The sequence below is a fragment of the Salvelinus alpinus genome, chromosome 16 (assembly GCF_045679555.1).
Source record: "Salvelinus alpinus chromosome 16, SLU_Salpinus.1, whole genome shotgun sequence".
NCBI classification, from domain to species: Eukaryota; Metazoa; Chordata; class Actinopteri; order Salmoniformes; family Salmonidae; genus Salvelinus; species Salvelinus alpinus.
Window position 1 is genome coordinate 10,268,571 of NC_092101.1, and position 23,872 is coordinate 10,292,442.

A 23,872-nucleotide genomic window follows, 5' to 3' on the forward strand; every position below is an offset into this window, starting at 1 on the left:
TCTAGATCAGATGTTAAAGTGAATCAGATGTCATTTCCTTACAGCAACAACTACTTCCTTTCTTCAGACTATTCTTTTGTCATGTTCTGGGAATTCTGCGCTGCTTGCCCTGGGGGCAGTTTCCAAACCGTGTGTTTCGGGGTTAAATCAAGTTCCCTCCCAAACTTTTCCCCTAAATATTACAATTATAACGTTGGCTCCTCCGCCCGGGGAATAAAGACAAATTCTCATTTGGGTTGTCCAGATGTTTGAGCAACAAGCAACAACTGTCTGTTAAAGCTGCTGCTTCTCAGGAGAGCCACCCTGATCACATGTGATTCATCTGTTCGCAACAACAGAAAAACAATGCCACCACGATAAGACAGGCAGAGATACTGATATACATGAAATAAAGTCCACTTCAAATTGGATCAAAAATCTATGACAGGCTTACAGATCCAGGTGAAGCTTCGACCTGCACCAGCTATTTTGCATTAAGTCAGTTCAAAACTTTTCCATTTGCAAAAATACTTAGTTAAAAAAAAATGAAATGTACATTGACAACAAGCTCCTATGATTGAAATGCTAATCTATTTCTAGACTGGCCTTGTGTATCTGCCAAGAAATTTGACCCAAAACTCCACTGAAGTTACTCTACCACCCTCTCCGCTTTCAAAAGTGTGAAATGGAGGACTACATTATTTAATTTATAGTTTTTGTTTATTTCAATTATGTTGAACATCCTTGTTTTTTTCTCGGTGTCTCAGTTATCAATGCAATACGAGCCAAATCTGTTTCGGAAACTTGTGTCATGGAAGTGATGCGTAGAGGAGAACAGATGGGATAAATTAATTAGCCCATGTATGTTTAAGTAGAAAGGTATTTATTTGCGTGAGTGGCCAAGGGCCGGAATTAAAGAAAGAAAGGGGGAAAAAGAGGGACAGGGGAGTACTTATTTTTACAGAATCTCAATGAAACCGGCGTTTTCACCAGCTCACAGCGATCGGGTTACAACACAGAGTGGTTTCAGGGAATTATAAATAAATAAGAGTAAAATAGGCAATCTGGAGTGGAGGAAAGCTCTTTGTTTACGGGCGGCTCTGGAGACCTGAAACGGACCCTCTACAGGAAGTTCAGCTGCTTCCCCTCAGGTCCAGTTTAGTTTTATTAGCTACAGTCCTGTAGAGATACCAAACAATGAGTCGCTCTCCCCCCTCACTCTGCCCCTGCACGTGTGATGCTCCCACAGTGGGTCTCTGGCCTCCACAGCATATCCAAAACAGTCACAGACATCTCTACCATACATTTAGACGGACGCTGTCAGAATTCTTCCAGACGAAATGAACAAGAACCAAACTGGCTTGACTTAATGCAAAGCATCTTTGAGAGTTGGAACGTCGCCGCTAAAATAAATTGCCACCCTCTTCTGCATGCATTCTTTAAGCCTCATCAATAATTGACAATCAGCATGCACCTGAAAATGGCAAAAGGCACGGGAGGACAGGTGTGCAGGGCTGAGCTTGGCTGAGGAAGCCAGTGAAACAACAGCTTGCTCTCAGTGGGGGACCCATAGGAGCAGGTGAAAAGATATCCATTGCACCTCTTTTACAGTGTCTACCTGACACCACTTTAGAAAGGGAGGGAGTGGTGGAGGGAGGGAGAAGGGAGCTTTGGTAGTACAGGAAGCCGGACGAAGTAGACGAGAGTGCAGGGTGCAGACGGCCAGGTTTGGGTAGCAGGGAGCAAGTGCTGCAAAGTTGCAAAGTCAGTCAGTCAGAGGAGAGGCCGGGCCACGCGAGGGTCAGCCGTGGTGACGTCACTGTCTCTTATGAGCTCAACCCTAGCGTAGTGCATGCGAAACACAGAGGTCAAAGTCACAGAGTTCCAGGGTTTTGAAGAAGCTCCATCGTGGATTCCATCATCTGTTATTCACCTACTGTATATAATCAGCCTGAGAGCTTATTTAAAGTGAATAGGTCTTTCATTTATCAAATCAAAGTGTAGGTTTTTCTCTGTTTAAAGAAAAGTTACTTTTTTAAACCAAATCTGTATTTTGGATGTAAAATGGCATGTTATAGTTGTGTCCAGACAGTTTCTTTTTTGTGCAAATTGTTGTTTTTGAGAAACTTACGCCAACCAGTGATACGCTACCTCATCATCGTTGCGCAGTATGGGGGAGCCCGAAAACATTGAAAGGCTCCAAAAACACCCAAATACTCCTTTTAGAAATGAAAGCGCTCTCAGTATAGTGATGCAAGTCTTTAGACGTTGTACACATGAAAATGTCATTCCGAACTTTAGCCGCAAAGTTATATACCATTTTGTGTGACTCAAACAGTTTCCCCTATGCAGCTGTTCCATTCTCATTGTAGCCTGCTGCTACACTGAACAAAAACATAAACATGTAGTGTTGCTCCCATGTTTCATGAGCTGAAATAAAAGATCCCAGAAATGTTCTATACACACAAAAAGCTTATTTCTCTAAACTGTTGTGCACAAATTTGTTTACATCCTTGTTAGTGAGCATTTCACCTTTGCCAAGATAATCCATCCACCTGACAGGTGTGGCATATCAAGAATCTGATTAAACAGCATGATCATTACACAGGTGCACCTTGTGCCGGGAACAATAAAAGGCCATTAAAATGTGCAGTTTTGTCACACAACACAATGCCACAGATGTCTCTCAAGTTTTGAGGGAACGTGTAATTTGCATGCTGACTGCAGGAATGTCCACCAGAGCTGTTGCCAGAGAATTGAATGTCAATTTCTCTACCATAAGCCGCCTCCAACGTCATTTTAGAGAACTTGGCAGTACGGCCAACCAGCCTCACAACCTCAGACCATTTGCATGGCGTCGTGTGGGCGAGCAGTTTGCTGATGTCAACATTGTTAACAGAGTGCCCCATGATGGCAGTGGGGTTATGGTATGGGCAGGCATAAGCTTCGGGTAACGAACACAATTGCATTTTATTGATGGCAACTTGATGCACAAAAATACGGTGAGGAGATCCTGAGGCCCATTGTAAGGCCCCTTTGTTTAAGCTATCTGTGACCAACAGATGCATATCTGTATTTGCAGTCATGTTAAATCCATAGATTAGGACCTAGTGAATTTATTTCAATTGACCGATTTCCTGATATGAACGGTAACTCAGTCAAATCAATGAAATAGTTGAATGTTGCGTTTATATTTTTGTTCATTATAGAATGGACAGAGGCATCGGTCACGTCACAACAATAGAATATAATGTTGCGGAATTACATTTTAATGCGTACAACATCTTAAGACCTACATCAATATACTGAGAGCTTTGTCGTTTTTAAAAAGGTAGTCTTCGGTGTTTTTGGAGCCTTTGCTCATGTTTATCTGCGGCCCCATACTGCAGAACAAGCAATGAGGAAGTGTATCGCGAGTGGGGTAAGTTTCTCAAAACCAAGCAAAATCGCCCAAAAATTGTCTGGAACCTTCTATAACAGAGAATTTACTTAAAACTGAGATTTGGTTGTAAAAAAGTGAACTTCTCCTTGAAGATAAATAATCCTCTGCCACCACAACCCCACCAGCAGGGGGTATCCTGGGCTATGAGGTCTGGCTGACCAGTGGTTCCCACAGTGAGGTGTGTAAACTGAGCCAGAGGGCCATCCCCACAGCTCCAGTGATATTAATACTGACCACATAGAGCCAGGAATAACATAGATCTTCAGCTGGGCTGTACTCCATCTACAGTCATTTACAGGCTTAATTAAGGCCTCTGCACCCGCCTTTCTCCCATTTCATTGTTCCACTTTTTTAATGAGCCTTTTCATTCACCCCAAATGAGCCCTTTTATTCGCTCGGCGAGGATGAGGAGTGTGGGGTCTAAAACAAACTCCAACCGGGACTGTCTGGGACGGGTGGCCCGGGTAGGACAAGGATGTGGGTTCCCCCCCACTCTTTTTCTCCCCCTCCCTGCAGCTTGTGGCTGGCCTGGGACACCTAATCTGGTTCATTAATTCTCCCAGTCAACCATCAGTCCTGGGCTCCCACAGCCTTGTCTGGTTTCAAACTCTCTACAGCCCAGGCACCTGGGCCAATACCTGGCTGGCCCACTAACTCCAAATAGGATAGAGTACACTCAGAAAGATTCATCCAATTTAACAGGTACTGTACTTTACACTGGCTCTGAAAAATAACCCTAATGTTTTAAAAAGCTCATTGGCAGTTTTTTGGAAAACCTTCAGCCACTGATCACAGGTATGGCCACCGCTTACCTAAGCAAAACGGGCTGCTTTTAATAGCAATACACGGCTGATAAAGCAGTTGGATTCAGGTAGCTAAATATAACAGCTATGCAACAAATATCTAAAAATAGTCAGTGACAAGGGCCAAGAGGAGAGGAGGTGGCCGGAGCAGGCAGGCTGTGGCCACAGTACCACAACTCATTCAGCGGGAAGATGGAAACAATTAGAGTTAAGGAGGACCTGCTCTGCGTTCACCGGCGGATGGCTTGGATTTGGGGCGAGGAGGATCGCGGCCGGGCCCACTGATTGCAGGAGGATGTATCCACTTTAGGAGGCAGGCCGCCTCTCTCACTTTCTCCAGGCCACAGTGGAGGTTGAGGGGCTGGGAGGAAGGGCCCGTCGTGCCATAACTACACTGACTGTACCGGTGTGGATTCAGCTTAGCTGACCACCATTTTCTCCCCAGTGTGCTCAAAGAAAACATAGAGCATATTGTTGTTGTACATACTGTAGACCCTGTAAAGGGAGCCCATGTGGCTGTAATGTGTGGACACCTGCCTGCCTTGTCTGCCAGCCCAGTGGGTCACCTTGCTCCTCTGAACAGATGGCTGCCTTCGCTGGCTCCCCCACCACCATCATCACTACCACCCAATGGTAAACAGATATGTTGCTGTGGTTTTCCTTTCATCATCCAAAAACAACACTAATATGTACTCACACGCTCACAGTGAGATCTAAATGTAGAAAGAGAGAAAGCATCAGTATTACTCTCGGCTGTAAGGTCTTTCCTTGACCTCTGTGTTGGTCTGTCTGCATCCGTCCATCTAGGATCTGATATTTGGAAATAATGGACTGTCAGGTTTTTTAAAATTATTTTTTTGCATCTACCCCAGTTCTCCACCATCTCCTTGCTGTCCTAACTCCCTGACTTCCCAGTATGTGCTCCGTACCCCAACCACATTCTGTGTCCTACCCTCTACCCCCATGCCAGGCAGCAGGAGGACAGCCGGCCCCCTGCTAAGACTCCCTGCCAGCCGGCCCGGACAGCCAGTGTGGGGGCCTGGAGCTCCTGGATGTGCCAGGCAGGGCTACAGATGTGCTGCCAGCTTTGCCAGGGGTCACCTTGGAGTGGCCAGTGGCAGCCTGTCCCCCGGCTGCAGCTAGCTGCCAGCTTAATCCGCCACGGGGGGAGGAGAGGGGCCAGCCAGCCAGTCCTCTGGATCCCTTACAGTCAACCTCCACTTTTACGGCCACCACTTCACCATCTCCCTCTCACTCCACCTACCACTGCGCTGAGATCAGAGTGAGGAGCAACTACAGAGCTGTTCTCCATGGCTCTGCTCACTATGAGTAGAGAGTAAACAAGGACAGTCCCCCCTGTGAGAACTTCCTGTCTTTTTGTGAGGAGAGGGGCGGGTGGGTTGAGAGTTGAGGGGAGGACAGCGGCCCCTGGAGATGCCCCCACCAGCTGCTTGCCCTCCCCTGGGTTGAGGGGGTCGGCGGCTCCCCGTCGGCGGCGTGTGGAACATGGGCGACAGGCTCGGTGGGGTCAGCGGGTGCCCCTGGCTGGACAGCCATAAGTAATGGGGCCCAGCGCCTAAACAGGCACCGCTCTGAATCAACTTAATTAGATAGGAGGAAGGGGGGTGACAGGCTTGCCACGGGACAAAACGGAGTAGGAGTTTTACACACGCAGATAAAAAGGATGATCATTCTACATTAGCGCTGATGGGGAATTAGCTGACCCTGCATGATTTGGGATGCTGAGAAACTCCTCCAAGCATATTTTTACTCCCATCAGATGACCAGGCACAGTTTAGACTTCAGAGTAGAAGCTGAACCTGCAGGGTTTTAGCTAAGTGAAATAGGCAATAGACAGATGCTTCCACAACAAATGAGAAGTCATTCTGTGATCCCCTGCTAGTTAAACTCCAGATGTAAAAACACTTTGTTTAGATACTTCACCAATGTGTCAGGGTGAGTAGAGCCCGACCGATATATCGGTTCACCGATATTGTCGGCAGATAGGGGCCTTTTAACACTATCGGCGTCGGCCGATAATTCCATCGATAAGCAATATTCCATAAATAGGATTTTTTTAAATTCTCATGCTGATCTGAACGCTTGCGGCCATTCCCATGATGTGTCAAGCACAATGGTGATGATGTGTCAAGCACAATGGTGATGATGTGTCAAGCACAATGGTGATGATGTGTCAAGCACAATGGTGATGATGTGTCAAGCACAATGTAAGAAATGATGTGTCAAGCACAATGGTGATGATGTGTCAAGCACAATGGTGATGATGTGTCAAGCACAATGGTGATGATGTGTCACGCACAATGTAAGAAATCAACATTTGAAGTGTGTTTTTGGGACAATCGCTGCTTTGGATGTCAATTTATGAGATTTCAGTATGGAACAATTCAACTACAATTCAACTTTTTCATTTTCCCAGCGTAAAACAGTATATCGGCAGAAATAAAATCGTTACGTTTTGTCAACCCCCCCAAAGAATTGGGAATCGGACCTAAAAAAAAACATATCGGCCGGGTTCTAGGGGGGAGCAAGGCCCATCCGCTACATTTAAGGCAGAGAGGGTTGCATGAGAGTGGCACTTCCGTGACCTCTGGTAATTAGGCCAACTCTGATACCGTGTGACGCGTTGGCCACTGTGTCACAGTAATCATTAGGGAGGGGCTCTTCTCGTTTTAAATCAGATTTCCGACCCGGTGACATCTGTCCGCTTCCGCCGCTGTCCTCTGTGTGTCCCCGCAGCATTGCCACCCAGCCACCGAACAGTCAAAGCCCCAAATCACCGCCCGCATTAGCTCACCTAATCTAGCCCCGCCACTTTTAATGAACTAAGTAGCAATCTTGATTTTATTTGCTGGAATGGCCAGCTCATTTGTGAAATTGTTAGTGGGCTTTTCCGGTAATCAGCGTGATTGGTTTTAAAGTCTTAATGGGTCAGCAATAGCTACAGCCACACAGTGGATGCATTAGCAATCATTGAAAAGAAGATGCTAATGGCTTGGTACTGGTGTGTGAAGAGAAAAATCTGAAATATATAACTGAGGCTTTGATAAAAAAATGATCAACAATTATTGAGATGAAACCATTATGCCGTATCATGTTTAGACGAGAGATCTCTCCTTCACACACACACACACAAACACACACACATTACCCTGAGCTTAACCAGCTGTGCACCCCACAGTTCATATTTCATGCCTTTCGGAATGAATTGGGTCTGGGGGCCAAACAGAGAGGATTACCCCTTTCACATGTCAGTTAGTGAGACAGGCTTGAAGCAGGGCAACACTGGGACTTCACAGAGCCTACAATCAGATGGAATTACTCATGTCACTATGCCAAGTCACAGGGACCATTATACACAGGGGTGTAAGGCCAAAACAGTGAAATACGAGGTCTAATATTTCAACCGCGGGGAGGTTTCTGCAGCCAATTCCTCATTTACAACTACTGACACAGGGAGATGTCACATCTCTGATTGTAATGAAAAGAAAGAGATGGGAGTTAGGGGTAGACATCTCCGCGTTAATGCACCACCTGCATAACATTTACAGTCCTCCTAATGGCTCATGACTGTGATTCCACATTATGAAATAGGGAAAGCGTGGACATTGACAATATTCCCAACTGTATCACGCCTTCAGTTCAAACTTGGGAAATGACATGTTAGAGGAAGATGGAGAGAGTGGCAAGAGCAGAGTTAATAAATACTGGCAACGATCCAGATATGCCAATAAACCATCTCTCCCTCACGCACACCAAACACCCCCCTACCTCCCTTTTACTGGAGAGACTGACACCTTTTTTTGGCAGCAAAGTGGCGGGTGGCTAGAGACCAAGAGGAGAGGTATGGAGAGAAAATGATCACTTTTCGACACGTACACACACTATATATATTTATATATATACACACACACACACACACACACACACACACACACACACACACACACACACACACACACACACACACACACACACACACACACACACACACACACACACACACACACACACACACACACACACACACACACACACACACACACACACACACACACACACACACACACACACACACACCTCTTCCAAATACCAGATGGCATTTCTGGAATCCTTTTCCTTTTTTTCTGGGACCATTACAAAAGGAAAACTCCCAAAAGAACACACTTTTTCAAGTCAATACCAGTCATACACGAGTATATATACAGTAACAGAGACGTTAAAAGCTTATTGGCTTCTAGGTTTTATTACGGCTAGAGGTTCAGTAAACTCTGTAAACAAACAAAGGAGCTGGTTGGAGGCAGGGAATCAGCCAGGGCTGGAAAATAGAGCGTAACCAAACTGTGGGAGAGAGCATACGCAGGAGCCAGTGTCCATGATTGTTTGATATTGTGCCTTGAGTGGCACAGAGCCATGGCAGAGGGAAAAACAATCCTCACTTTGTTTAGCACCCCCTCCCCTCAGGTTTACCGCTCTCCTCCTAGGGAGGGGAGGGGGGGGGGGGAGGCAGAAAAAGAGAGTGAGGGAGAAAGACAGAGGCAGTCTGGATCCCTGGTGAGTGACACCACTCACATACGCCATCCCACTCTACCAAAGTGAGCTACCCAGCACTAAGCACAGTGTGGTAGAGAGCTACAGAGGCTGTGTTTCCACTCATACACCTGCCACTAAGCTAAACACTAATGCACTGGGGGATAATGAAAGAAGCCAGCCCATCGACAGTAAGAATGTGAAGATGAACAATTCGACACGTTACGAGTGTAGTGTAATTTGATCACCCTTAATTTGATCACCCTGTTGCAGGAGAATGCATGAGATTTAAAACTAGTTGTTTATTTGAGGTTGAAAAAGGCTTCCGAAGTTTGTAATTGCCACAGCAATTTCAGACTTAATTTTCCGTAACGAAAAATGGATCAACTCCAACCCTTTCCTGCTGTAGCAAACTGGCTCAAATTAAGATCCAACATGTGTAACACGTAACTAACCGACTAACATAAATCCTTCCCTTGGCTTTGAGTTAAATCAACGATCTCCCAGAGCGGAAATTGCAGTGGGTCAGTCACTGATATATACTGAACAAAAATATAAACACAACATGCAACAATTGCAAAGATTTTACTGAGTTAAAGTTCATATTAAGGAAATCAGTCAATTGAAATAAATAAATGAAGCCCTAATCTATGAATTTCACATGACTGGGAATACAGATATGCATATTTTGGTCACAGATACCTTAAAAAAAAGTAGGGGCGTGGATCAGAAAACCAGTCAGTCCATTTCCCTCATTCAGCGCGACACATCTCTTTCGCATAGAGTTGATCAGGCTGTTGATTGTGACCTGTGGAATGCTTTTCTGTGGAATGGCTGTGCGAAGTTGCTGGATATTGGCGGGAACTGGAACAAGCTGTCATACACGTCGATCCAGGGCATCCCAAACATGCTCAATGGGTGACATGTCTGGTGAGTGTGCAGGCTGTGGAAAAACTGTGATATTTTCAGCTACCAGGAATTGTGTTCAGATCCTTGCGACATGAGGCTGTGCATTATCATGCTGAAACTGAGGTGATGGCGGCGGATGAATGGCATGATAATGGGCCTCAAGATCTCGTCACGGTATCTCTGTGCATTCAAATTGCCATCGATAAAATGCAATTGGGTTCGTTGTGCGTAGCTTATGCCTACCAATACTACAACCCCACCGCCACCATGGGGCACTCTGCTTACAACGTTGACATCAGCAAACCGCTCGCCCACACGACGCCACACACGTGGTCTGCGGTAGTGAGGCTAGTTGGACGTACTCCTAAATTCCCTAAATGGTATGAACATGTAATTATCTGGCAACAGCTCTGGTGGACATTCCTGCCATCAGCATGCCAACTCCATGCCCACTCAAAACACATATGTAGCATTGTGTTGTGTGACAAAACTGCACCTATTAGAGTGGCATTTTATTGTCCCCAGCACAAGGAGCACCTGTGTAATGGTCATGCTGTTTAATCAGCTTCTTGATATGCCAAGATATCTTGATATGCCAGATATCCACCTGTCAGGTGGATGGATTATCTTGGCAAAGGTGAAATAGCTCACTAACAGGGATGTAAACAAATGAGTGCATAAAATTGTACAGAAATATATATTTTTGTGCATATGGGTCTTTTATTTCAGCTCATGAAACATAGGACCAACACTTTACGGTGTTTCTATTTTTGTTCAGCGTAGTTGCGGCAGGAGAGGTTGGTTTCTGTGAGTCTCAGGCCCATCATGGGCACACGGAGTGGGAGTGGGAGTGGGAGCATCTTCTTCAACTCCCATTGTCCCGTCCCCCGCAGCAAGACAAGCCCCCAACAATCCAAGCCTTGGAAAACGGCACCAGACTGGCCCAAAGAACCAGCTGTCTTGGCCAGTAGCCATCGTTCTCTGGGGAGGGACATAGAGACGGGTATAGCGAGAGAGAGGGGGGGGGGGGGTAGGGGAACGGGGTGGGCTGGAAGTGGAGGGTGGGATGAACATATAGAGGGAAGGAGGGGGGGTGGGTGGCGTTCCTTGCAGAGCCATGCCAAGAATAGAAAGGGGGCCTTTTTCTCACACAGTGACCCATGACCCACACCCCCCTCCCTCAACCAACCACCCCCCATCCCAGGCCCAGACATGAGGGATTTCACACGCATCTCTTCCACACAATTGATCCCTTCATTCTACAGCAGAGAGGAGTGTGGCTTAGACAGAGCAAGAGAGAGGGAGACAGGTTGAAAAAGAAAGAGAGGGGGGGCGACATCATTTTGACACCAGTGAAGCTTTCGAAACACTTCAACTAATTTAAAATCAGATGTACCTTAAGTCTTCCATTTGAATGACAAAATATATGAATTAGTGATGCAGCACGTTACAGTATGGGCAGTCTAAGGTGGAGTCTTGTTTCCCTCCCGCCTACATTTGGAAGCTGATCGTAGCGAAGGTCACGAGGTGAGGGTTTAATTGATACATCTTAAGACTCTTTAGGAGCTGGTACTGCTCCACTGACCAATTAAAAAACACCAGATCAATATCAACATTAAATAAAAATGGCTGTAAAAAAAAGCATTGTGAGCCTTTAACACTTCCATAATAAATATATATTCACCAAAGTGGTACCACTTAAAACAGGGCGGAAGATAAAGAAATCGGTACTCAAACAGGGCGGTTTTGAAAAAAGAAAAAAATTATAATAAAACAGTAACTTCTAAGAGCTTTGCATTTTCAAGAGGTATAAAATAAGGTTGCCCGATGTCACCGTACTTATTTATTATGGCCATTGAACTATTAGCTATACAAATCTGATCTAATGATAACATTAAGGGGCAAAACAATTATGGATTAGAGACTAAAGTATATATGTGTGAGATGATTCAAGGTCTCTCAAGTCCTCATGTCATAACAACAAGATGCCCAGCACTTCAAGCTAAGCCTCCTCCACCCTCTCTCGCTCTCTCCCCACCTGCAAATATTTGTCGTATCTCATGCCCTACACTTGTCTGTCCAACGCATGTAAATAGCTTGCCCACTCCATAGCAAGCTGCTCTATCTGCACTGATTGTGCAGATAGTAATTTAATATTGCGCTAAATGTATAAAAAAAAAACATTATTTCAGAGGTTTAAAATAGAGGTCGACCGATTAATCGGCATGGTCGATTAATTAGGGCCGATTTCAAGTTTTCATAATCGGTAATCGCCATTTTTGGATGCCGATTATGGCCGATTATTTTGCATTCCACGAGGAGACTGCGTGGCAGGCTGACCACCTGCTACGCGAGTGCAGCAAGGAGCCAAGTTAAGTTGCTAGCTAACATTAAACTTATCTTATAAAAAAAACAATCAATCTTCACAAAATCACTAGTTAACTACACATGGTTGATGATATTACAAGTTTAACTAGCTTTTCCTGCGTTGCAAATAATCAATGTGGTGCCTGTTAATTTATCACTGAATAACAGCCAAACGGGTGATGATTTAACAAGCGCATTCGCGAAAAAAGCACTGTCGTTGCACCAATGTACCTAACCATAAACATCAATGCCTTTCTTAAAATCAATACACAAGTATATATTTTTAAACCTGCATATTTAGATAAAATAAATTAATGTTAGCAGACAATATTAACTAGGGAAATTATGTCACTTCTCTTGCGTTCTGTGCAAGCAGAGTCAGGGTATATGCAGCAGTTTGGGCCGCCTGGCTCGTTGCGAACTGTGTGAAGACCATTTCTTTCTAACAAAGACCATAATTAATTTGCCAGAATTTTACAAAATTATGACATAACATTGAAGGTTGTGCAGTGTAACAGCATATTTAGACTTATGGATGCCACCTGTTCGATAAAATACGGAACGGTTCCGTATTTCACTGAAAGAATAAACCTTTTTGTTTTCTAAATTATAGTTTCCGGATTTGACCATATTAATGACCTACGGCTCGTATTTCTGTGTGTTTATTATATTATAATTAAGTCTATGATTTGATATTTGATAGAGCAGTCTGACTGAGCGGTGGTAGGCAGCAGCAGGCTCGTAAGCATTCATTCAAACAGCACTTTCCTGCGTTTGCCAGCAGCTCTTCGCAATGCTTGAAGCACAGCGCTGTTTATGACTTCAAGCCTATCAACTCCCGAGATTAGGCTGGCAATACTATAGTGCCTATATGAACATCCAATAGTCAAATGTATATGAAATACAAATGGTATAGAGAGAAAAAATCCTATAATTCCGATAATAACTGCAACCTAAAACTTCTTAACTGGCAATATTGAAGACTTATGTTAAAAGGAACCACCAGCTTTCATATGTTCTCATGTTCTGAGCAAGGAACTTAAGTGCTTTTTTACATGGCACATATTCCACTTTTACTTTCTTCTCCAACACTGTGTTTTTGCATTATTTAAACCAAATTGAACATGTTTGATTATTTATTTGAGACTAAATAGATTTTTATTTATGTATTATATTAAGTAAAAATAAGTGTTCATTTAGTATTGTTTTAATTGTCATTATTACAAATATATATGTAAAGATCGACCGATTAATCGGTATCGGCTTTTTTTGGTCCTCCAATAAATCGGTATCAGTGTTGAAAAATCATAAATCAGTCGACCTCTAATTGAAAAAGGAACAATATAAACCATTCAGAACTTTATCTTGCTGGTCAGAACAGTGGAACAGAGGGGGAAAAAATTACGGTTCTGTTCAGAACTTGACGATCGTAAAATAATTTTGTTTCCAAACTGGTTTTCCAGCAGGCTACAAAGAGAAGCACATTCAATGTCAAAAGCGGTCTTATTGCCGTTATCCAGATTAAAACCAACCATTTCCGGGGGATTGACAATTGATCCCTGTTTAAAGTATCCTCCTTTTTAAATGAAGCCATACAGAGTTGGTTACAACTCCAATTTCAAATATTACAGCAAATAATATGGCTAAACTCCAATGTACTGACATAGGAAAGAGACATTTTCTTGGAAAAGATATAAGGAAGGTATCATGTTGATGAATGACATTGTAAATAAGGACAGTCAAATTGTCATGCAAGCAATTAACAAAGGCTAGTGGAGATATTTGCTCAATACAAAAGTAAAACCAACTCATCACCGCTTTGCCACAAAACTGGAAGATGGCAATTACTCAAAAGAGAAAATAATTAATTGATTTGTCTGTCTCCAATGGAAAACCATGCATAGCTTATTAAAATGACTAGTATAAATCGTAAAATGGATCAGTTTAATAACTACGCCGTATAAAATTGAAGACAGTTGCTTACAGATTTTTTCATGTCCAAATACCATGGCATCGGATTTATGAATTGATGTACAAAACAATTGACGCATCACTCCGTTTTCAATTGAATCTATTAAATACAATTCTTGCCACAAAAAGAACGCTCAATATATGGGGCACTGAACAGTCAGCCCTGTGCAGACTGCCACGAGGAAAGCGAATCAATAGATCCATCTCTTTGGGTACTGTCCATGGGTGGCTCGCTTTTGGAGTCAGGTCCAGGAGTGGTTGTTAAATAATAATGTGTTCAGATGGACCTACAAACAGTCCTTTTACGAGATCTGAAAAACCACGATCAATCAAAGAGAAATATGATTATACTCTTAGGTCAAGTACTTATTTTTAGGGCAATTGTACAGAGAGGTTCAAGACCCTTGTAAGACATAGAAATCGTAAAATGGTAGTGTACGGGGAAAGATTGGTTAGTCTGTGGACACCTGAGGGTTGCAATTAAGGTTGGAGTGATTGGCTGATACACTCGATTCCAAGTGCGATTAGCAAAGAAATGACAGACAGATATACAGCATTAGTGAGGTGGTGCACTGATGTTGCGCGATTAGGCCTGGCTTGCAGTCGGCGTTCCAATTCAGCCCAAAGGTGTACGATGGGGTTGAGGTCAGGGCTCTGTGAAGGCCAGTCAAGTTCTTCCACACCGATCTCGACAAACCATTTCTGTATGGCCCTCGCTTTGTGCACAGGGGCATTGTCATGCTGAAACAGGAAAGGACCTTCCCCAAACAGTTGCCACAAAGTTGGAAGCACAGAATCACTGGAACTAAGGGGCCTAGCCCGAATCATGAAAAACAGCCCCAGACCATTATTCCTCCTCCACCAAACTTTACAGTTGGCACTATGCTTTCGGGCAGGTAGCGTTCTCCTGGCATCTGCCAAACCCAGATTTGTCTGTCGGACTCCAGAGAACACCTTTCCACTGCTCCAGAGTCAGATGGCGGTGAGCTTTATGCCACTCCAGCCGACACTTGGCACTGCGCATGGTGATCTTAGGCTTATTTGCGGCTGCTCGGCCATGGAAACCCATTTCATGAAGCTCCTGAATAATAGTTATTATGCTGACGTTGCTTCCAGAGGCAGTTTGGAACTCAGTAGTGAGTGTTGCAACCGAGGACAGAGGATTTTTATGCGTTACGCGCTTCAGCACTCCCGTTCTGTGAGCTTGTGTGGCCTACCACTTTGCGGCTGAGCCATTGTTGCTCCTAGACTTTTCCACTTCACAATAACAGCACTTAGTTGACCGGGGCAGCTCTAGCAGGGCAGACATTTGACGAGCTGACTTGTTGGAAAGGTGGCACCCTATGACGGTGCCATGTTGAAAGTCACTGAGCTCTTCAGTAAGGCCATTCTACTGCCAACGTTTGTCTATGGAGATTACATGGCTGTGCGCTCGATTTTATGCACCTGTCAGCAACGGGTGTGGCTGTAATAGCCAAATCCACTATTTGGAAGGGGTGTCCACGTTCTTTTGTGTGTGTGTGTAGAGAGACAGACAGCGAGAGAGAGAGAGAAAAAAGAGAGAATTTTAAAGTTTTCCACCTAGTCCTCCAACCAGGGGAGTTGGGGCATAATAAGTGGATTAGAAATTATGTATGAAGTAATGTTATTTGATAGACTTCAAGTCTCTCTGCTAATTTCATAGCTGATCTATCCCCTAAAAAAAATATTTAAAAACTGTACTCATGTGCTTTGTGGATAAGACCGTGATAATCTATAAGAAATGATGATATAAACAATAAGATCAAATAAGGTATGAATGCTTTGTCAAATAGCCTGGGCTGAATCCCAAACGTCTCAACCTCAGTTCGTGTCTATTTTAACATGCACGCTCGACCCAAAGCCGATTTTCTCCTTCCTGCTCTTCCCCTGTTCACAAGCCAACAACATCACCAGGTGCCAAATGAGAGCAGCCCTCCACTCAGCCTCCTCAAGATCCGCCTGTATCCAAGAACAGCGTCAGATTGTCACTAGGGGTGAGAATTCTCCGATACCAAATTTGTCATATTACCAGAAATAAGCATATTCGAAATGTAGTGTAACAAAAGGCCAAGTACATGAAGTGGCAACATGAGCACTCGATTCTAAATGTTACTTGTCTCCTATGGTCTTTCGCTTCAGATATACGTCGCAACACAAAGAAAGCCAAGACACCCTGAGGCATGGGTTTCTGCCTGAGACACTCAACATATGAACGGATATTACGGCCTTCTGCTAGCCATTCAGAATGTTCCAATACTATATTGCAAAAAGAAGCCGAAGAGCCTAAAATCCCATCCAGACTAGAAATTCAAATAGTAACTCAAAATAAACACTATTCCTCAACTTGCACAGGCCACTGTAGCGGTAGATCAACAAAGATGAGCTAATTTACCAAGATTAGAAATTATAGCACCAAACACAACTATACAGAATACGATCATTTGCAACAATATATAAACGGCAACATTTTTACTTCCTAGTTCAGTGTGAATGTAGAAAAACGAGTACACGTTTTCATTAAAACCTCCTTGACATAACCTATTCTAGAGGACAAACTACTAACATTCCTAATCTTATTGTGGCCATACATACAGTACCTGCCCGCTAGCGTCTAGCAGCGTCACACAATGACCAATTCCCACCATTACCCTGGGAGAGAAGTGACTCATATCAGGCCGTTGATACAGACCCAGCTGACAGCCTGACGCACACTGGGAGCTATCTTACACTGTGCACCACCCGGTGAACGCACACACACACCTAGTCTGGAAGTCTATGTGAACCGGTAGATAATTTCCCAGGCTGTAGGGCCTATGGCTGCTCAGGCAGCGAGAGAGCGGGAGTGAAGGAGAGCAAGCATGCAGTGTTCAGGAAGTTCAAGCAGACAATTTTAATCCTCCAATTTCCTCCCCTCTAATCATCTCTCTCCAGTCCATAGAAGAGACCAAATTGGAAACATCTTGTGCACAATATGCCGCGGACACTGTAACTGCACCACATGGGCAACGCACAGGTAGCACGAACACGGCCCAAACACTGACAGTTTCATGTCTTTTGTGACGGTAACATGGTGGAACGGTAGATAAATTGAGTTTCTAAATTGCGCCAAACTGCTCATCGCCATCTCCGGTCGGGTGGAGTAATACAATATGGACGTTTAAGCATTTTAAATTAGCATAAAGGCGAACATTAAAACCCCAAACTGCTCACTTCTGCAATAATGAGTTTTTTTCAAATATGGGACGCTGTCATAAGCAATCTGGAAACATCATCTTCTTTCTTACTGTGCTAACTCGATTTATCATACAGCCACATGGACTTCTGGTGATTTTACACTATCTAGACTTGTTTTGGGCACCCGTAGATTCAGCCTTAAAGGGATACTTCGGGATTTTGGCATTGAGGCCCTTTATCTACACTGAACACAAATATAAAACGCAACATGGAACAATTTCAAAGATTTGATTGAGTTACAGTTCATGAGGAAATAATTCAATTGAAATACGTTCATTAGGCCCTAATCTACGGATTTCACATGACTGGGAATACAGATATGCATCTGTTGGTCGGACACCTTCAAAAAAAGGTAGGGGCGTGGATCAGAAAACCAGTCAGTATCTGGAGTGACCACCATTCGCCTCCTGCAGCACGACACATCTCCTTCTCATGAGTTGATCAGTCTGTTGATTGTGGCCTATGGAACATTGTCCCACTCCTCCTCAACGGCTGTGCAAAGTTTCTAGATATTGGCGGGAACTGGAACACGCCGTTGTCGTACACGTCAATCCAGAGCATCACAAACATGCTCAATGGTTGGTGACATGTCTGGTGAGTATGCAGGCCATGGAAGAACTACTGTAGGATGTCTTCAGCCTCCATACACTCTGTCTGCCATCTGCCTGGTACAGTTGAAACCGGGATTCATCCTTGAAGAGCACACTTCTCCAGCGTATTTCAGCTCCAACACTTTACATGTTGCATTTTATTTTTTGGTTCAGTATACTTCCCCAGAGTCCGATGAATTTGTAGACACAAAAATTGTATCTATATGTCCAGTATGAAGGAAGTTACAGGTAGATTCACGAGTTAATGCTAACTGGCGTTGGCGGAATGACTGGAAGTTTATGGATACTAGCAGATACCCATAGACTTCCAGTCATTGCGCTAACGCTAGTTAGCAATTGCACGAGAGTTAGTTAGCAACATCCTTCAAACAGCACACAGAGACTTAAAAATGCTATCCACGAGTTCATCTGATAAAGGGCCTCAATTCTGAAGTATCCCTTTAACCTGTGACTCTGGATGCAATGGTCCCATGTTATCAGAATAGATGTGAGGGCTGGCTAATGAACACGACTTCACACAGAACAAAGACAATGCCGCTGCATCTTTACGGACACAAAGCCTGATTCATCAAGTTGGCAAATCAGAGTTTGATCTCCGGTGCCCCAGGAGAGCAATTCAATTGAATCATTTGATTCCTGAATAAACAATTGCAGTTAGACGACAAAATAATGAACACCAATTATGAAGAACATCTGCTGCAACAAGTAGGTGACAGTTTGTTCTTTTTTCCAGCGCAGGGATCTCAGGCTCATTTTCTCCCTTTTTAGCTTTGAGCTTCATTTAGAAGCAACACATAATAAAGGTGATGAGACACTAATTCCCAGTTATTTGAAAGTGACAGATCAGGTGCAGGGCATGATTTCCCCCCCACTCCAAATAAATAGGATAGCTATAGTTGCAGGGTTAGGGGGGCAGTTGGGGGTGGTGGTAAATGACTATGGTCATTATTTTATTCCCTCATGCCATACCCCCGCCCGCTCTCTGCCACTGGCTCTCACACACTCATATGCCCACTACTTACAGTAGGAGTGAATACTGTACACACACTGTGCACATTTGCCTGGTGGGGGTGGGGGGGTCTGCTCACTGACAAATGGATTATAGGAGCGGCACTTGTAGTGCAGCTAAAATCCCATTAGCCCCTCCGGTGGTGAAATATGACATGAGTGCAGCGTTAACACACTGGCGGGTCAGCCCGCAGCCCCCATGGCTCAGTCACAAACAGGGTTAATTAGAGTGGCCGACTTCAAACAAAGCCTTTATCACATAGGGCTGCTCGGCACAGCCATGGCACACAGAGAGCCCCGGCCCCCGCCACCTCTCAAAAGGCTAAATGATGAGTAACACGTGAAATGTACAGTGCACATGGAAAATAGAATAATATCAATGTCAGAAAAAGGTCATATTTCTTTGATGCCTGCTACTGGACAATATTTCCAAATAATGGAGAATATAACCAAATTTTAAAAGACAGGAACGGTTACTTTAAACAGACCATAGCGTGAAGTATGAAGAGAGACAAACCAAGCAAGTTCAGTAGAAAAGTAGTCACACAGGAGGTGAGGTGCGCAGACTGAAAGGGCAACACTTATGACTAGTATCATTTGGATGTACTTAGAGTATGTTACAAGAGCGTAGCTCGACCAGAACTGACTGAGCCGGGGAGGCACGCACTTCTGATGTGCATTTGAACTGCTCATCATGAAAGCCCCTTTATGAACAAACCTTACAATGACGAAACTCATGAAATATAAATTAATTTACAAGATGGCCCACTAAAAGAGCCCGTGTCATACCTCTTAATTCTGAAATGCATTTCAAATAAGCAAGTTGTACGAGATTACTTAAGTGTAAAATCTGTCCATTTTGCCAGTGTAGTCAGTGAAAAAAAGTAGAGGATGGAGTCTACATCCCCTATATTTAACGAGATAGCGGCAAATGTGTGGAAACCACGGCCGAGGTGAAATGCTCACTAAAATGAACATGAAATAATACAAATGTAGGTATACAACAGATCACATAGAACATTCAGCAGTTGATGTAGCAAGTCCGATAACTGACAAAGCTAGAAAACAAAGCTCAATGGATTACTAATTGGAAAATGTGGACTTATATTTACAATGTGGGCGATGAGGGTTTTGCCCTATCAATTACAAGACGGGTAACTTGCAATGGTCATAATGTGGCAAACCTTGAAGCAAATTATATCCATTTTGAATTATTATAAAGAGAGCAGAGACTGGCAAAATGGTCAGACCTACTTCCATTAAATAGGATGAATGCCAAATAACAGTTGAAACATTTGAACTCAAATAAAACTGATGAATTCCACACAGTCTGTGCTAATCATCTGAAATAATTACTAGAGCTGTGGCTCTGAAATTAAGCATATAATCCTCTTTCCGCTGTAACCTAATTTAACCTCCAGCGCCATTCAAAAATCTGATATAACATTTCAGAGGGATTAAATTAGTCGAAGCAACTGTTGACTAATTCAAGTGAATGGGAGCGCATGGATGGTAATTAATAAAAACAGCTTCCACTCCTCCTCTTCTAAACTGGAAACCATCTCGCAGCATTCCCATGATAACCATGTCATTGTGAACCTTTGACTCTTTATTAATACAGCGAGGACACGATCCATTTGAAGAAACGCCATCTCAGTTTCCTTGGTCAACCACCTTAATACATTTAACATTCCACATTTTTTAAGTAGATTTTTAGTGTTGCCACAAGATAGGACATTTTCCAAGTGAGCTACTGATTTGGAAACAAATATGGTGTTGTGTATACATTTTTCCCAATACAATAAACAGTGGTTGTAGAAACCTATAAATCACATTTTCAGAGTAAATCAATAATGAATTGCAACACTCATGCAACATTACTTCACTACATTTACCAACATATCAATATAAACATTCACAGAAAAGACATTGTGTTTTATAGAATTTAGATGTCAAAACACTCAATTATTTATTTTACATTAGATAAATGCAAGGTAGCATCTTTGAAATTCAACACCAGATTATGTATTGACAAATGTCTATTGACTGATAACTAAATGAATTCAAAGCTCTTCAGGTCTTATACTGCTTTAAACACAATACTGATTCATTAGTGTGCAATTACAGCTCACAAAATCACCTGTACAATCCACCATGCAACGCAGGAATACACATTTTGATATATATATCCCTGCGTTGCATGGTGGATTGTACAGGTGATTTGACATACTCACACATACATACACATAACTACCATATCTCATGAGGCGACTTTTTAACAAGTAAATCAACTTTAATTACATTTTTGTAAGAACACGTGCAAGAGACCAACTGAAAGCTTCATTTTCTTTTAGAGGATAAACGTTTTTAAAAAAGCAGCAAGAGATTACTCAAAATGAGCAAGTCCACGAACTGGGGAACATTCCCGCACATCCAGTCTTCAGCCCCATGGCCCCAGAGAGAGGGGGAGAAAGTGACAGTGAGGAATGCCCACACATCTCTACCCCTTTCCGTACAAAAACTAAACCACCACTACCTACCACCTCTTTCCCCTCTGTGACATGTCCCCCTCTGTAGTGAAGGTCTAAAACCAATTTCACTGGGACTCCGAATGAAAGTGACAGGCAGAGAAAGGCTCCTGTTTCTCTCCTTCTGCCCCTCATCAGTTCCCTACACACAGGCATGGAGCGCTGCTTGCTGACTGCCGCTGTGGACGAGGTGGCATGGGCGAGGAGGGCGGGGGAGGCAGAGAGAAGGGGACAGCGGAGACAGAATTCTAAAGTTCATGGTCTTCTTACAGAGGAAGAATACAGCCATTGTCTCTTGGCAATACAACTACCTTATTTTATACAATCTGGCAAGGGACCTGCAGTGGAGAAAAGGACCAGTGCTCACCACCACACTCCCCCTTCCAAAAATAATGATTCTAATTACACTGGCAATAATAAAGATAATAGTAATATAACGATGCCGGGGATAACGAGTCATCCCCTAATGAACACAGGGCACTGGAAGTTTCAAAGCCCTTTTATCCAGCCCGACTGGGCTCATTTGTATCTACTGGCCACAATAGACTATTGTGAATCCCCCTACCCCTCCTCGTCTCTCAGCAAAGTCTACAAATTCCACTCGTCTTTTTTTCTCCTTCGCTCTCCCTCCTTCCACTTTAACCTCTCCCCATCGCTGCTGGAGCGACAGGGCTGTCAAAGGTTGTCTGGCCTCGCTGACCACAACAAGCAAGTTAATCTGCCCCGGCGCTGGGTCCGACTCGTCCCAGGGCATGGTTTTTTTTTTTCTTCTTCTGTGCGCTTTAATTGCCGGCGCTGCGTGTCAGAGCTCAGGAGCGGAGTGCGATGCTCCACACACTCGGTAAACTAGAATGAACTAGAGGTCTGACAGAAACGGTGCAACACTTTTTGGTCCTTTTTTCAACGCCTTCACTCAACCTTCCGTAACTAGATGAGACGAGCCGACGCTGGCAAAATATTGGTTTACTTATGGCAAGGGCTGACTCATCTGTGCACTGCAGAAAAGTTGAATTACAGTCAGCAGATTAATAGTTTTTTGTGAACAAAATATTTATTCCACAAATGGGTATTTATTTTCCTGAAGCCAAACTAAAGTTAATCACTGAACCAGAACAAATAAGTACAGCGCCGGCAGAACAATACTTCAGAACTGACATACTGAACTGAGACGACAAGAGACTTGGGAAAAAACTAAAACAAGGGGACATGAGTGACAAGGCTCCTACAGAGAGGACTGACATTGACAACAGACACAAAAACAAACCATCCACTATTTTAAAATCCACTCAGTGTGAAGTTGAAGAATGGAGTAAAAAAGAAGAAGAAGCTTTTGTGTCTTTTTTTAAAGGATCTAAAGAACAGGGAGGTCTTTTTAAAAGAACAAATGGGGAAAGAACGCAGAAGAAAAAAAACAGCTTCGGTTGCTGCCAACTTACCATCCACCAAGTCCTGGCTGAGATGTCGTAGCAGAGCTGCCATTTGATGGAGCCTTCCGTGGTTTTGCCTGCCATTACGCTGTCAGCAAGCTTCATCTGATGCTGGTGCACTCACCGGAGATAAGATAACTAATTGAGAAAACATTTGCACTGGCATGTTGGGCAACATGTAGCCCGCTCCATACCATATGGAATCATGGGTAAAAAAAAAAAAAAAAAAATCCTTGACAATGAACCAATCTCAAGCAGACCCCGTGGCAAGGTGAGCGGCAGTCATCTGCTCACAGAGCGCGCAGTCTTTCAAAAAAAAACACACACCAGAATGATGAGCTTTTTTTCCACATCACCGAGTTCTTGGGGTCATTTATTTCTCCCTCTGTAATTAGGGCTTGTTCTTCATTATCACCACCCCACCACTAGCCCTGTTGACTTGGGTCTGCACAAGTTCTTATTTTTTTCCTGACTTTCTGATCTTTTTTTTTTTGTTGAGGAGTGGAGAGATTTAATAGGACAGAGTCAGGTAGAGAGAGAGAGTGAGGGCAGTGGGCTGAAGCGCTACAGGCTATTAGCCTGAAATTTCTGCCGGACAGATGGAACTGCTTAAAGACTATCATGCGATGTTTGGTTTTGGGCTCCCCCCCCCCTCTTTTCCCTCTCCTGGCAAATGTCTATCTTTTGGCATAAATACCTCCAGACAATAGGATCCACTAAAGCCCATAAAAAATGGACATGGGGGTGCTACATTTTACAGGCTGCCTTACTTTACACTGCTAATATTAATTGATCTAGACAGAGTCCGGACATTATGTGGAGGAATTCAAGGCTGCGTGTAGCAATGCTGTCCAGAAGACACTTCACACCTTTAAAAATGGATACGTAAGTAACCAAACCACTTTACTTTGAGTGTAAAGTGCTGAACATAAAAAATGTTGAGTACTATTACAGAAGATATTCTATATACATCTTTAGAAATGTTAAATGTTCATCTTGATTTGAGTACATAACCACGTTCTCC

The 23,872-nt window shown here is 43.6% G+C and overlaps 1 protein-coding gene across 7 annotated transcripts in view; it reads right to left on the reverse strand.

Annotated features, from left to right (window-relative positions):
• Positions 1–23,359, reverse strand: part of LOC139540768 (nuclear factor 1 A-type) — a 186,909-nt gene extending 163,550 nt beyond the window's left edge. The window contains exon 1 of one of the 7 annotated variants that reach the window (XM_071344713.1): positions 22,858–23,359. In XM_071344713.1, coding sequence (XP_071200814.1) covers positions 22,858–22,953 — 96 coding nt within the window. In that variant the 5' untranslated portion in view covers positions 22,954–23,359. The remainder of the gene's footprint in view (positions 1–22,857) is intronic. The other 6 variants (XM_071344712.1, XM_071344715.1, XM_071344717.1 and 3 more) reach the window with 6 other exon arrangements.
• Between the last annotated feature and the right edge of the window lie 513 nt (positions 23,360–23,872).